Raw genomic sequence first — 15,360 nt, 5'->3', positions numbered from 1 at the left:
TTTTAAGGTTTTTAAACTATTTATCAATTGAAGGAATCCTTAAACGTTCCCTTATTGTTCTCAAATGGTTTAAAATATCCCTAAAATACTCCCTGTGTGATAAGAGGAATAATTGATTCGTAGAATATCTCTGTAAAATGAATATCCTCCTTTTCCTCCCGAGATCAAACAATCCACAAGAAAAAGATGAAACAACAGATGGCGCTAGAGGCGGTTTTTCAAAATGCAACTGTATTTTCATATAAAACATTATTTCCATCGGCTTTCCTGGCTTTTCCCGCTTTCCCGGAACTGCAGGGCTTCCCAGGTTTCACTGTCCAGGAAGACGATGGTCTTTAGACAACACTGTCGGCATTTGGAGCACCATTTTGGTGTCCTTCTGCCTTCAGTATGGCACTATGTGTGGGAATTTCCCGCCCAAGGGATTGGATACTGGAATTTGAGGGTGTCTGCTGGATGCGCGACATCCTCCTGCTCAGCACACTCTTCTTACTCCATCGCATACTACTTGTCTTATTGACTAAAATGTACGCACACTGATACAGGAGGCAGTACTGATGGAATGTCTGCACCATCTTCATCCTCTCGCACCGGAGGCGTCGAACAATCTCATAGATATTGATACTCTTCCTCGTCCTCAAGGTCTGCATGATGATATCCAATGCTATGAAGGTTCCCGTACGCCCAACTCCTGCACTACAGTGCACAACTGTCGGTGAAGTTGAATTCTTCTTCTCAATCTGATAAGTTCGGGTGAATTCTATCAAATCCGACGGATTCTGCGGACATCCATGATCTGGCCACTTTGTAAAGTGATACTGGGCTATTTTCTTCTCAACATCCCCCTGAAAAAAGTATCCGGAAACACCGAAAATCAAAGGAGTTATCTAATCTTGAAATACTGTTAAGGATCTTCATAAAATTTACCTTTTTGACCACAAAAATTCTCTTTTTGTAAATTGGAAATTCCGCTTCACTCTCAAGTTGAATGTGAATGTCTCTAAATTGGATACTCCTATTCTTCATGTTACTCATCGGGTAGTATCCGTAGCATTTTACCTTCTCATCCTCCCGCAAAAGGGTCAGCATTACAATTCGCTTAACATTGCACTGCAGGCACATGCGCCAAAAGTCGTAGCATGTCTCCAATTTAGGTCCTTGCGTTGCAATGTAGTCCTTACTGCGCTTAAAACCCTAAGAATTAAGTCAAATTTAATGTCTTTTATCTTATATTTTTCCCTCAATTTGTGGAAAATTGAATTTTAACGGAAAATTCAGGCGGCCATATTAGATTGATTAGCTTGACTAATTTTCAAATTTCTTTTATTGAAAAGGTATCTTAGTCACCTCTAAAATATTCTAATATTTGATCCTTCTAACTGCTACAGGAAGTGTGATCAAGAAAAATAAATATTGGTTGTTTCTGAATTAGGAAATTACAAAACTTTCAAGCGCCATTTTGAATTTTTACAAGGACGCTCAGAGAACGAACAAAACTTCTATTACTCACCTAGATAATGAGCCATAGCATAGATACTAATGGACTGAGGTTGTTATAGATTTGCAACAATGAAAATTATTGAGTGATATAAAGTCAAGACAAAGTCTGGATATTAAGCCTTATTCAACGACCAAGAAACTCTTAAAATCTTTGAATATTGTACTGAAATTTCAAGATTTCAAGCGAATTTCAAGTGTTTCTTGGACGCTAAATTAGGCCCATTATTAGATAAAACTTTCGGGCGCCATTTTGAATTTTTTAAAGGACGCCCAAAGAAAACTCCTATTACTTACCAAGATAAGAGCAATATAGAAGCAATAACATAGGTAATTTTTCAGCTTTTTAGAGGCTTTGAAACAAGAATTTCCGGCGCCATTTTGAATTTTTTAAAGGACGCCAAGAGAAAAGCATTCTAACCTATAACTTACCGTGATATATGAGGCATTAATGTACTCCGTCTCACCATCTTCTGTACTCAGGAGAACCCTATTCATGTCGTCTGAAAGATTTTAATTTTCAAATAAAAAAAATCCTTCAATTCTAAAGCAATTTTTCCTTAAAACAAATAAGAATTTCCCACCAAGAAAACAACTCACATGGAACAATGTTAACGTAGCGATTCTTTGTCTCATTGTGCTTTGCTGCAGCCATTGAGAAATCCTTTTCCATTGTCACAGCATTGAGAAGTTTAAATTCCTTCGTGAGATTCTCCTTGGAGTTCCGCATCATGCCAATGTAGTGATCAGAGAACTTCTTGAGCTCCACATCCGGAACTCCATCGTCACTACTCATCATATCATCGGTGCTCCACTTGAGCAGAGAATTGCTACGTTTTGCAATGAACAAGCCCACAATGAAGGCAACCAAAAGGCATCCCGTGACAATACCAATAATCACAGCAAGAGCCACAAGAGCATCCGTCCGGAAGTGCATTACGGCGGAATCACTGAAACCATGCCTTGTGAATGTTCGTATAACCACGGAGTACTCTGTGTTTGGCCTGAGGTGCCCATTGCAGAATCCCTCAGCATCCTCACAGTCATCCTGCCCAATTGTAAAGATAAATTCTCCCGCTTCGGATTTTTCAAAATTCGGTGGCCATCTGATGCATGTTGTCTGATACTGCGGGATACACGCAAAATCTATCGCTTCCTGCCATCGCATTACAGCCATTGAGCAACTGTCACTCTCAACAACCCCATACAGGGGTTTCGGATCATCCTGGCAGCCACACTCAGACACAAGTAGGGCAACGGAGATAATTTCTCCAGCCGAAGAATTAAAAAGTTTCTCCGAAATGGCAACATCGGCACTTCTTGTGGGATTTGGTGATGAGAAAACATTAATTGTTGCCCAATTTTCAATGCCAAATGTATCCGGAACTGAACAAAAAATAAATAAAGATGGATTTAAAAAAAATCCTTAAAATATTCCTGATTTTCCGGAACTTACTTCCAGCTGGTGAATAAAATTCCTTCATGGTGCTATCGCTGGAGATTGCAATTTCCCTAACTCTAGCCCTTATTGTCACCTTGTACTGATATTCAGGACGAAGGTCATCATAGCTGAATGTGTAGTTCTCCCTCACAGATCCCCTGACGACATATTCCCACGTTGCTTCGTGCTTCTCCTCGCCTTTTGTCCCAAAGAATTCCCCCTCAAACGCCTCAAGGGCCCCATTTGAGACACACGGAATAGTCCAGCCAATGGTCACGGTGGCATTGTAGAGGAATGGCGTATATGGTCCATCAATGGACTGAACAGCAAATCCTGACACTGGGTCCGGTTTATCTGACAACGTCCTTATCACAATTGGTCGCGTGTACACCCCAACCCCAGCCCCATTCACCGCAGCCACCTGGACAAAGTAGACAAATGACGGGGCTCCACGATCAAAGACAAAATCATACAAATGTGTCTCCTCCGTGAAATTGACCAAGGAGATTCGTGGGCAGGAGCTGGGTACGAGATAGAGGGGCTCAACTTGCTGAATTTCCAGCCGATAGGCATTAACTATACCATTTTGATTGAGTGGCCTTAACCAGTTAACGTGGAAACCTTTGTTCGATATCTCCATGATTTTTAAAGCCATTGGTGCTCCCGGATCTTATTAGAAAAACCAAGAAAGAATTGAGTTAAAATGATCATTAATAGAGAATTAAGGACCTTAACTCTTTAAGGATTGATGAGACGTTTTGTTAATTTTGGACAAAAGTTTCTTAAGAAAAGGAGGAAAAGGATGATAAATGGAAAATTTCAAAGTCAGGATTTTTGCCAAACTTTTGAGCTTAAAGCATCATCGTAAAAATATTTTTACTTTATTTGGCCCGTTCTAGCCAGTGGAATGAAGTAAAAATGTACAGGTAAGCTGACCAAGCTTACGAGAGCTGTGTTTCTTTCAGTGAACGAATTTTGTGAGAGCAAACTAGAACGCAAATTAATTTAAATACGCGCAAAGTCGGGGAAAGTAGAAAAGTCATACGCTAACAAATCTTTAAAAGGCCATATCTCGAGAACGGATCCATAGATTTTCATAAATTTTTTTTTGTTTTAAAGGTCTCGAAGTCAGCTATAACATATCGAAAACTGAAAAAAATTTATGTCGCCATTTTCGAAAAATTCGAGTTCGAAATTTACGAAAACTTTGTTTTCGATTTTAGCGCCTCTTGCGGTCATTTCTCGAAGTTGCAATGTTCTAGACATTTGTAGGGTTTCTCGAAACCTTTCATTTGCGCTTGAGTTGATCAAGATCGGACTTGTAGAGTCCGAGATATGATATGCCAACTTTGGAAGGCTATATCTCGAGAACGGATCCATAGATTTTCTTCATTTTTGGCATGAAGCTAGATAATATGGTCAGCTACAATATATCAAAAAATGAAAAAAATTTATGTCGCCGTTTTCGAGATATTCATCGAAAACTAATCGAAAATTTTGTTTTCGATTTTTGGCCCCCTAGCGGTCACTTTTGAAACTTCGGATGTTCTAGAGAGTTGTAGGGTTTGTTGAGATCTTTCATTTGACCCCGGGTTGATCAAAATCGGTCAAGCCGTTTTCGAGTTATGGTCGATTTTCGATGAAAAATTGTGGCGGTCATATTGACTAAACGACTTGACCGATTTTCGAAAATGAGGTATCGTTGGAAAGGTCTTGATGGCTCCTACAACATATCAAAATTTCAACCCTCTAGCTATAATAGCGGCTGAGATATAGGTAAAACAAAATTTTGAGGTTATTCAAAATGGCGGACGGAGGGGTGGGGGGTAAAATTTGACATCATAATCGGATGTCTTCCGGTCGATATTTAAACTTTGCCGTTTACCGCAAGTCTCTATCTATTACCGTTCTCTTGTAATTTAACGTTGTACTACGGACGGCCGGACGGACGGCCGGACGGACGGCCGGACAGACGGCCGGACGGACGGCCGGCCGGAAAAAATTTTTTTTTGGCGCATAAGTTTTTTGGAATGTGGGGACCCTAATTCGTGCTCATCCCAAGTTTGAGCCCGATCTGACGACTTTCGATTTTGCTCGGTACACAAAAGCTGTGTCTGAAAGAAACACAGCTAATAATTTCTGAGAGTTCTGAGAGGGCTAGAATTTTTAGGTCAATCTTTTCGGAATAAACTTCCGATTGAGGATTAAAATGAATCCAGCTGGTAAAAAAAAGTAAAAATAGTTTTGTTATGATACTTTAAGCTCGAAAGATATTTTTGGCAAAAATCCTGACTTTGAAATTTTCTATTTATCATCTATTTATATAAATTCATGTAATATTAAATGTAAATGTAATGAGATTGTAAAGGAATCGGCATATACGACCTATGATCCGAGCTTTCTGCCGTTTACTCGGGGAGGTCGGTAATGAAGACGGCGGCAGCCGCAGTTTGGAAACGAAATAAAATATCTTATCTTATCTTATCTATCCTTCCTGATCCTGTGAATCTATGACGAAAACACTTCATCGGTCCTCAAAGGAGTTAAAGGACAAATGATCTCTAAGGCTTCCTTGTTCGTAATAAATTTGGAGTCTACACCCTGACAAGTGCTCCGAAAATCTTTAACTGGATTAACGAAACTACTAATGGTAACATTACAGTTTTCAATGGTTTACAACCCATGAAAAGTCAATAAAATAAAACGCTGCAGGTATGGGAGTAAGTTCAAGTCATTAAGTTGTAAAAAAAAACTTGAAAAGATCAATAAAGAACACATTTAGACTATCATATTCAGGATTCCTTAAGGAAATTCCTTCGTCTTTTATAATTAAGACTTCCTTATTTGGATTACCTTAAAAATGCATTCTTACTATGATTTTTTTCTCAAAATTCCTTGATAAGGTTTCTTCATTCAATTTTTTTTTTTATTTAGGATTCCTTACCCTGACTTTCTTAACTAATGCTTCTGACACAGATTTTCTTATCTAGGATTTATTAAAGGGAATCATCAATGAAATAAATTAAATTAAATAGGATATCTTAGTCAGGCTTAATTTTTACCTTCATTACTTAGGCTTCCCGAGTCAGATATCCCAAATTATGCCTTCTCAGTCAAGCCTCCATACTAAGCATATTTTTTTAAACTTTTTTTTAAATCAGGTTTCATCGGAAAATTTGTTTTCCTGCCTATTACCAAAACCTAGGCTCGCTGAATCTTTGAGTCTCATAATAGAAGTAAGAATTACTGACATTTCTGACCATAAGTAGTTACAAAATTTGTGAGAATTATGCCTGAATTCAATACTTTAAGCTTTGGAAGCTTTCAAGGTATTTTCCCATGTTAGAGAAATAGAAAATTTATAAAAGAGTTCAATTCATAAATCTTGGACCCAGTAATTTTTAAATTGATTAATAAAAATTTTCCATTTGACTACTTACAATCTTCCTCAGTTAGAAAAGACGCCACAGCAGCATCTGACCATCCTGCACTGGTGAGGACCCGAACTGAGCAATTAAAATTCGTATATGGCGGCAAATGTTCAATTGTTGCGGAAAAATCCGTAAAATTATCCGCAAGTGGAGCAATATTGTCATCAAATGCTTCCATTGTAATTTCATTTTCCTGCGAAATACAAAGGAATTTTGCTTTCACAAGTTCGCAGTCAATGAAGGAATCCGTGAGAGATGCTTTGAGTTCGAGGGATGATTTGGTCCTTTTCACAAGTTGTGGACTACTGGGGGTTGCTGTTACTCTGTCTGGGATGCGTGTAGTGAGAATTTTTGGGAGACTTTCCTTCTCAGTGGCCGTGCGAGCATAAATCCGCACGGAAATCTTCCTACAGGCTGTCATTCGTTGGAATGTGTACGACACATCGGTGCCAATGTGATCATGATCACCATGATGCGTCGCATCACCAACAATCTGTAGCCGGTAGTTTACTACGCAGTGCCTCGCATAGGTGGGTCGTTGCCATGACACAAGGAGCTCTGATGGGGTTGCTTGGACGTGAGCCTCGGGAATTTCTCCCGGATAATCTTCGGGCATTTGAACTTCTATTGTCAGCGGACGTCCCTCATTACCCTGGATGTCCACCACGAAAACATTCACAACGTAAGTAAAGCAGGGTTCAAGATCATCGAGAATTATCTCGAGATCTGTTGTATTTCTCGTCTGATCTCTGAATGTGATGACGTAGTGATCGATACAGTGAGCATTCTCCACTGGAGGCTCCCAGAAAACCTTCAATTGAGATGGGCTGAGAATGGTGAAGTTGAGACTCTCAAGAACTCCCGGAGCAATGAAATCCGTGTCGAAAGTTAAGGAACTATTGGCCCCGTCTTCTTGGCCATTTGTGTACACGACAACAGTGTACCTTGTGCAGGCTTCAACGTCATCAAATTCACCTTTGAGGGATTTACTCGTATTCATGTACCTCCATAGGCAAGATTCCGTATCCAGGCAGGAATCTTCACTCAACTTCACCGTGTAATCACTGACACACTCAACACCATCCACAGGAGCCTCCCATGCAACTTCCAACCCCCCATCGGGCCCACTGTGCACATGGAGCTCCTCAACAGGACCCGGATCCACAAAGGATGTCTCCTCTTTCACCTTCACCACACCCACAGACTCCCGGAAAATATTAACAGTTTCAATGGAAATCTCATAAGACGTACATGGCGCCAAACTGTCCAAACTCCAATCTAACCGTGTTGTGTTCACTTCATAATCAAATTGCCCCGAAGTGACTTTGAGGTGATAGTAAGCCACACAATCGCTATTTGATGTATTCCACTGAAGCTCAATGGAATCCCCAAATGGTATCGCCCACGAGATTGTGGTCACTGGCAATGCGTAGTCCGTTGCAATGGGTTGTGTGTGGTTGAATGTATGATTTGTAGCTAAATTCTTCATCTCCCCAAAGACACTGTAGAGACTACAGGGCGCCAAGCCAGTTAGCCTGTTCCCCACATTCAAGTTGAAAAAAAAAGAAAGAGAAGAAGGCAAATGATAAGATTTTACAGCCACCATTAGGAACTACTTGACAATATATTTTGTGACTTTTCCATGAAATCAGGCACTCAATGGTGATAAAATATAAGCTTATTCCTATCCCACCAGATTGTACATAATATGTAATATAAAATTTATTATTATCTACTTTATACTTTTTTTTTGCTGATAAAAAGCAATGCATCATCATTCATTGTTGCGATGAAAGCAAGAAATATAAATTATGTAGATAGGTATGGGTAAATGAATAATATAAAGTTTTCTTCTTTGTGAAAATTCAGACATTTAAACACGTCCAAGTGTTTATTTTGATGTAAGTTTTTCTTTCTTTTTAGAGCATTTAACATAAAAACCATAAAAAAGTATTTTATGTTTTGGCGTTGATACTTAATTCGACAAAGCACAAAAGATAGCGGTTCTTTTATGCGGAAAAGCTTTGCACTGATACTCAATTAATCAAAAAAAAAAACTAATTCTTCTTTTAAAATTTTCATTTATTGTTTTAAACAAAAAGCAGTTTTAAACAAAACGATTTAATTGAATTAATAATAAAGTTCTTTTTAAAACTTCTTCGGAGTTTACCACGTTTTAAGAAAGGATAATGATTGCTAAGAAATTAAGGTTTGAGAAAGGCTCAATAGTCCTCAAAGGGTTAATATTGTCACGCAGAGAAACCAGTGTAATTTCCAACAACTCCACAGTTTGAATCAGCAATATCTTCTAATTAAAATCTAAAGCACTTACGATAAGTCTTGTTTAATATATTGGCAAATCTTGATAAAACTGACGTATTTGACACTTAATCGTACTATTGAAGTTCAAATAAAAATCAAAATCTTAGAAAGAACACTGAGCAATTGAAATTACCGAGTTTGTTGACCGTTTTTTTTTTAACCTCTAGGCCGCCAAGCGGGGTCGTTGAACGACCCCAGCCCTATATTTCGTGCTATAACTTAATAAATATAAAAGTTAGCGTTCCCATCTTTTGGAAATAAGTTCCTTGGTTATCTGAGGAGGTTGTGTAAAAATTTCAGCTCAATCCGACTACCACAAGAAAAGTTATTAAGGAAAATGTAGAAGAAGGGAATTCAAAAATTGGTGTAACGGCCATGCTGCGGAAAATTTCTTAGAATGAAGTTAGTCACATCATAAATCATATGGTTGAAGGGGTTTGAAGGGTTGTGTTTACTTTCTCACTTTACCTTCTCAGTGTCAGAATTATCGCGAATAAGTAACATAAACAACATAAAACATAATTAGAAGCATATAAATGTGCAAAACAATAAAGAATATTCGAGAAATATTGCCATTTATCACGGTGCGGGAAGTGAGGGGAATGTGGGGAAGTAGTGAAAAAAAATAGCAGTTGCGGTAAACTTCGTGGCAAATTTCTCACGAAGAAAGTGTGAAAAATGAGTGAAAAATGTTTTTCCCTAATATCTTCTTCTGCGTGTTTCCGGGTGGCGAATTTGTGATGCAAGGGGCAAGAGGACTATATAAGGAGTCTAAAGGTAGTGACCCGACAGTTCCCGGTTTTATAGTTTATAAGAAAATCGACTTCCTTCTTGGGGTCGTTCAACAACCCCACCTTGGCGCTCTAAGGAAGCTCCAAGGTCTTGGCGGCCAGCAGGTTAAATATTCTTTTGTAAGAATAATAATGCGTTTCCTTTTAAATTTTCTTCTTTATTTTTTATATTAAAGCTTCCTAAAGAAATATTTGTTAAATATTCTTCCATCAACCAACCACAGAATTGAAAATAGAAATAATGCTAAATAATTCTGTGAATGATTTTTTTTTATTAAAACCGCAAAGACAATTTTTATACAAACTTAATTTGAGAAAAAAATCAATTAAAATCATCCTTAAAGGGTTAAAAGCATCCAACAGCTCAGAATGTGTTAACAATTTAAAAAGTAACTGCAATTAATAATTTTTCTGCCGTTTAATCTTCTCAAAATATCGTGATGTTGCCCTTCAACATAATCTATAGCTAAATAAAAATCCAACTTTGACCTTTCATTTTCGAGTACCCAAATGATTGCCAAATGTTTGGGAAAAAAAGCCACCATCTGATGCTTTTATAGGTCACTGTCTGTGCGGAAAAATTGGGTCTTGTGCTTATCACACGATTTACCCCCCCCCCCCAATCTCTCCCCGCGATTACTCACGCTTTTTTTCCAGGATCAAACATAACGAAATTATTGCCAAATTCCGTGGCATTGCTCTCGATGCGCGTGTAATTGAAGTAGATGAATTTCACTGGGGGCTCCTCAATGAACTCAATACTGAATGGTGTTGTGGTGTAGTTGAATTCAAAGGCACTATCTGCAGAGGAAGTCGGGAAGAGAAAGAGAGAGAGTGTGTTTTTTTGTGAGAAGTGCTGCGTCTGAGAGATTTCTTTTGCTGCCTCCGAAAAACTCACTTGTTTGGCGCCTTTCGAGGCTCATCTTGCGAATTTGCCCAGCATTGTTCTCCGTAATCACCAACGGCGAATGCACTTCCTCTCCACACCCTATCGCTGCCAAGGAGATGATGAAGAGGAATGCCGCCAAGAAGACAGTCATCGGTGAGAGCATGGAAATTCCTGGGTGTTTCCGGACACTTCCGGCCATTTTAGCATAAAATCATCTCGCAGTTGAGAAGCAATTCGTTTTTTTTTTTGGCACGCACAGCAATTCACGTATCAATTAATACTGATTGCGACAATACTCTTCACAACATGAGGGTTGCTCATCGACCCACACACACACTCTCTTTCACTTTTTTTTATCTTTATCGCTGTACTATCACTAATATTTTCTACTGTCTTATCGAGAGGGCTTCACTTATTGTCCCCTAGGATTTTTTTTAATATTTTAATTTCACATTGATTCCTTCATCACACTCCTCAATAAACATTATTCCCTGGCACGATACTCTTTATTTTTAGCGCCACACATCTGATCCCATAACACTCCTCAACAACTCATCACGGATACCACCAACAAAAAACACATGCGATGGGCAATTAAATGAAGAAGGCAGCACAAAAAAAAGCGAAGTTTATTCCGCAATATCGCGCGGGATGTGATGAAAAGTGATCTCTTCTGGGATTAAATTGCAAAGTCAGCTTTTCCGCGAGCACTACGTCCACTTTGTGAGAATGACGATCATCAACTAAAGCCCCAAATGTTCTGCTTTTCATCGGACATATCGCAATACGTTAATTTTTTTTTCGCTTCTTTCATTTTCATCACACACACTGCCCGCCCCCCTTTCCCCTTGCACACATTTTCTCAATGGGATACCCACAACCACTCAAACATTAACACTCCGCCAATGCGCCAAGAGTGTGTTGTTATCACTCAACAAGTGACCAAGTGCGATAAGGATAAAGGAGTTTTATGGCAACACTTTCTCCTCTTGTCATGCTTTATGTGATTAGAGTTTGTTCTATTTATTCACAAAACAATCATAAAGGGTCTCGAAAGAATTGCAAGAAAAGAATGAATTTGTAATTCTTCAATTAAGGATGACTTTATTACCTCCTAATTAAGTTCTTCAATGAGAACTTCTCGTTCTTTTCTATTTATGAAGATTTTTATTAAATTGTATTTATTTGAATTGAATTTAATGATTTTTTTTACTTAAATTTTTTATTAAAACTCGGGAAGTTATATAATTTTGTTCTTATTCTTTGCAGAAAAAATCTTCTTTTTGTTTTTCAACTAATAACATGAACATAAGATAAAATATCCATGATTAGATATCGCTGTAGTGCAATCAACCTTTTAAAGGTCAATTCTTTCAAAAAGAATCGTAAAATATTGTAGATCAAAATTAAAAATAAATAAATAAATTAGTCATTTCCCAAACCTCATAGCCAAGACACAATTCGTGCTATAAAAGTTTAGGGTATTCCAGTAAAGAAACTTAACAATGAATGTAGATTTTCTTTGCTTAAAAATATTTATAAAAAGAACTTTATGAAGACAATTAATCAATACATAAATTGTAGAATAAGTTCAAAAGGAGGTTATTCAGCTATGAGCTTCTCTGGGTCAAGAAAATAATAATCATTATTAATAGCGTCAATGATTCTAAGAACTTAAAAGGAGGCTTTTTACTTATCCATAATTCTTAGATTATTTTAAATGGTTTAAGATAAAATTATTCATCCTTTCTGCATCCAATTAATGAATCTTTTAAGTTTTATAGTATGTGTCTTGGGTGCCATATAATTTTTGATCGAATAAATTGAGAAGAAAAAAATGTTATCATCCACAGAAGACTAGGACTTAAGGGTTAGATAGAATTCAATTTCTTACAATAGCCTTTATGTAGGTCATACTCCCGGATAGCTATAAAACGTTGAACTTTAAAAAATCACATTTTTTAAAGATGAGGGCGCTGGTTGTAAATTTTATAGCAAGTGGCAGTGAAAGATAAAACGCAAAACGTAGGAAATAAATATTTTGGATAGGAGTCTATTTTTAGATTAAAACCATAAAATTGAGTCGGAAGTCGTGTCTTAAGCTTTAAAGAAATATTTAAAGAAACGAGGTAAATTGTCGCTTCGCTCCAATTTACCTCGCCCCGCTTCGCGGGGATTTGTTGCGCTTCGCGCAAATTTCAGAGAGAAAATAAATTATGATGGTTTAAAGGCAGATTTGGGCCACTTATCGATCCCAAAAGAAAAAATTTGCAAAGAGAAGAAATCATTTTCATACAACATTTCGGGCGCGAAATTCAAAAATTTGCAAAAAATGCATGACTTTTATATGGGGGCTACCTGAAGGGGGGCTTTGGGGGGAAAATGAATACGGCCACTCGAAAGCGCCTGATATAAGGAGTCTCTGTACCAAATTTCATCGCGATTGGTCAAACGGTGTAGATTTGTATAGCTGTACAGACACGAAATCCTTTCTTTATTATATAGATTTTCACTCAGAGAAATATTTTTTTGATAAAACAACATTTATTTAACACACTAAAATATTTTAAACTTTGCTTTTAACTTTAGATTGTAATTCGAATCCCAGAGAAAATCCCTTACTAAATGTTTTGAGGCTTTATCTTGCTATTCGTCATTTAAATTAATCTTTAATGCGATTTTTGGCAAGAGAATAAAATGATTTTTATTAACCCTACGACGACAAATTTCTAAAAATTATTTGTTTCTTTAATCTTTATTCAAAAACTTCTTCAAAAAATTCTCTCAAATCTTACCTTTAGCCTCAAAATCCGCATACCAGGCGATTTGAGAGTCAGTTAGCGATGGTTTTGTCCCCTTGAGGGCTTCAAGGAAGTCATCCTGCGTCAGGAAGGCCGAAGATAGATCCTGAGTAAGCCGATGGAGAGCTGCTTCACGACAAATACTCTTCAAATCAGCTCCTGAGAAGTTTCTTGTCCTCTCAGCAATCACACTGAGATCGACGTCTTTCAGGGGCATATTTTCGGTGATTTTCATGAGAATTTCCCGTCGTGCTTCCACACTATCCGGTGGTGGGACGTGAATTAATTTATCGAACCTTCCGGGACGCATTAGGGCATCATCAATGACATCCGGACGATTTGTTGCTGCAACAGCGAGGACATTCCCTTCGGGAGCACCATCAATACGTCGTCCAATCCCATCGAGGGCAGTCAGGAGAACAGCAAGAATTCGCGATTGAACGTCACTCGTGCCACGCTGTCGGCATCCCACAAGGGCGTCCAATTCGTCAATGAAGAGTATCGAGGGAGCACACATCCTTGCTTCGTGGAAGGCGCGGGCAAGGAAACGCTCTGAATCACCAACGTATGGGGAATAAACTTGTGCCGGAGAGACCGCCAGGAGGGGCATGTGAGTTCTCTTGGCTAGAGCTCGTACAATTGTTGTCTTGGCACATCCAGGAGGACCGTAGAAGAGGATTCCTTTTGTTCTCTCAATGCCCATCCTTTTGAAGGCTGATGGATCCCTCAGGGGGCTCACAATTGATACCTCAATTGTCCTCTTGAGTGCCTCAATCCCACCGAGATCGTCAAAATTCACCGAATCCACATCCACAAGGAGATTGCTGGACTTTATTGATGACGAACGCATGGATTTCAATTGGATTGCGAGGGATTCAACGAAATTCTCCCTATTCCCATCTATTGCTCTCTCAATGAGCATCCGCAGGTCTCCAGCAACAAATCCGGAAGTTCTATCAGCAATCCACCCGGATATTTCCATTGCATTGGGAATATTTTGATTTTGGAGGAAAATTTGAGAGATCTCTTGACGTTGCTTTCTGCTTGGATTTTTGAGGAAGATCTCAACTTCCAGACGACCCTTGCGCCGGGCATTTCCACTCAAATTTGTCACATCTTTTGCCGTAGCCACAACAAGCACCCCTCTAACTCCGGAAAGCATCTCGAGAAAGTTCAAGAGGGATGCTGAGAATGTCTCAGAATCCTTTGGGCAGAGAACATCAATGTCTTCAATGGAAACTATTGACAAGCAATCTTCCTGATTTCTACTAATTTCCCGGATATTCTTTGAGAATTTTTCCAAGAGTTCCATGGATTCCCCCGGATACTGTCCTTGGAAATCAATAGGATCAATGGGAAAAATATTGCAATTGAATTTCCTGGCTATGTGTGATATGAGAGTTGTTTTCCCAACTCCAGAAGATCCCACTAAGAGAATTTCATTCGGTGGAGGGAATTTCTGGGTGGGATTGCTCAAATATTCCTTATTCTTCTGCACAATATCACTCAAAGTTTCCTCAATTTCGCAATATCCCGGAAAGAAATCTTTCCGGATAGCCAGGGCGTTTCGGAAGATGAGATTTGTTACTCTAACTTGTGTTTTGGGCGTCACAGAGCCAATTCCTTCACTTCCTGTTGATATTATCTTAACGGAAGTTATGGGGAGGGCACAAATTCCTTCGAGATTAATAACACAACCCACGGAGAAGGTGTAAAGCTCCAAGAACTTCTGAAGAATCTCCTCTAGGATGTCTTTCTGTGTTGCTTCCGGAAATGAAATATTACTCACATGAACCTCCAGGGAAATCGTGTCTAGGAAGTCTTCTGTTTGTTCCACAATGCTCAAGTCCAGGATTTGTGGATCAGGAATTCGGGAAGACTCCTTCCTCATCACACTCTGGTCCAGATAGACGAGATTTTGCATAAAGATCCGGTGAGGATGCATGAAGGCCCGGGAAATAACCTCACTTCCATCGGAGAGATGACAAATTAACCATTTTCCGGGCTTTAATTTCCCACAGAAATACTCATCGGGTAGGTAGCATCTCTGGATTCTTCGATACCATTCATCTTTTAAAGGAATCACATCCATTTTCCCCATTTTCCTGCACAAAATTCACCGGAAGGAAAAAAAAACATTCAGGAAAACAAAAACACTAACCACGCTGAAGTTTTTACTTTAACCCTT

The 15,360-nt window shown here is 38.7% G+C and overlaps 3 protein-coding genes across 4 annotated transcripts in view; all 3 read right to left on the bottom strand.

Moving 5' to 3' along the window:
- The window catches only part of LOC129795849 (alpha-catulin), a 140,868-nt gene that overhangs the window by 87,086 nt on the left and 38,422 nt on the right, over nt 1-15,360 (bottom strand). The gene's annotated exons all lie outside the window — the stretch shown is intronic.
- On the bottom strand, nt 206-13,254 carry LOC129795834 (receptor-type tyrosine-protein phosphatase beta). 2 transcript variants are annotated; one of them, XM_055837329.1, is made up of 8 exons: nt 10,381-11,401; nt 10,127-10,283; nt 6,379-7,904; nt 2,954-3,607; nt 2,098-2,883; nt 1,930-2,000; nt 928-1,194; nt 206-845 (listed from the first exon to the last, which is right to left on the bottom strand). In XM_055837329.1, the coding sequence occupies exons 1-8, from the start codon at nt 10,568-10,570 to the stop codon at nt 336-338; spliced, it is 4,161 nt and encodes a 1,386-aa protein (XP_055693304.1). In that variant the 5' UTR covers nt 10,571-11,401; the 3' UTR covers nt 206-335. The 2 variants fall into 2 exon arrangements, with proteins under 2 accessions (XP_055693304.1, XP_055693305.1); XM_055837330.1 differs by lacking the exons at nt 10,127-10,283; nt 10,381-11,401 and adding an exon at nt 13,167-13,254.
- On the bottom strand, nt 13,156-15,264 carry LOC129794478 (uncharacterized). Its single transcript, XM_055835229.1, has one exon. The coding sequence runs from the start codon at nt 15,262-15,264 to the stop codon at nt 13,156-13,158; it is 2,109 nt and encodes a 702-aa protein (XP_055691204.1).

Source organism: Lutzomyia longipalpis, chromosome 4 (genome assembly GCF_024334085.1).
Source record: "Lutzomyia longipalpis isolate SR_M1_2022 chromosome 4, ASM2433408v1".
NCBI classification, from domain to species: Eukaryota; Metazoa; Arthropoda; class Insecta; order Diptera; family Psychodidae; genus Lutzomyia; species Lutzomyia longipalpis.
This window is presented reverse-complemented; position numbering and strand designations above follow the sequence as displayed.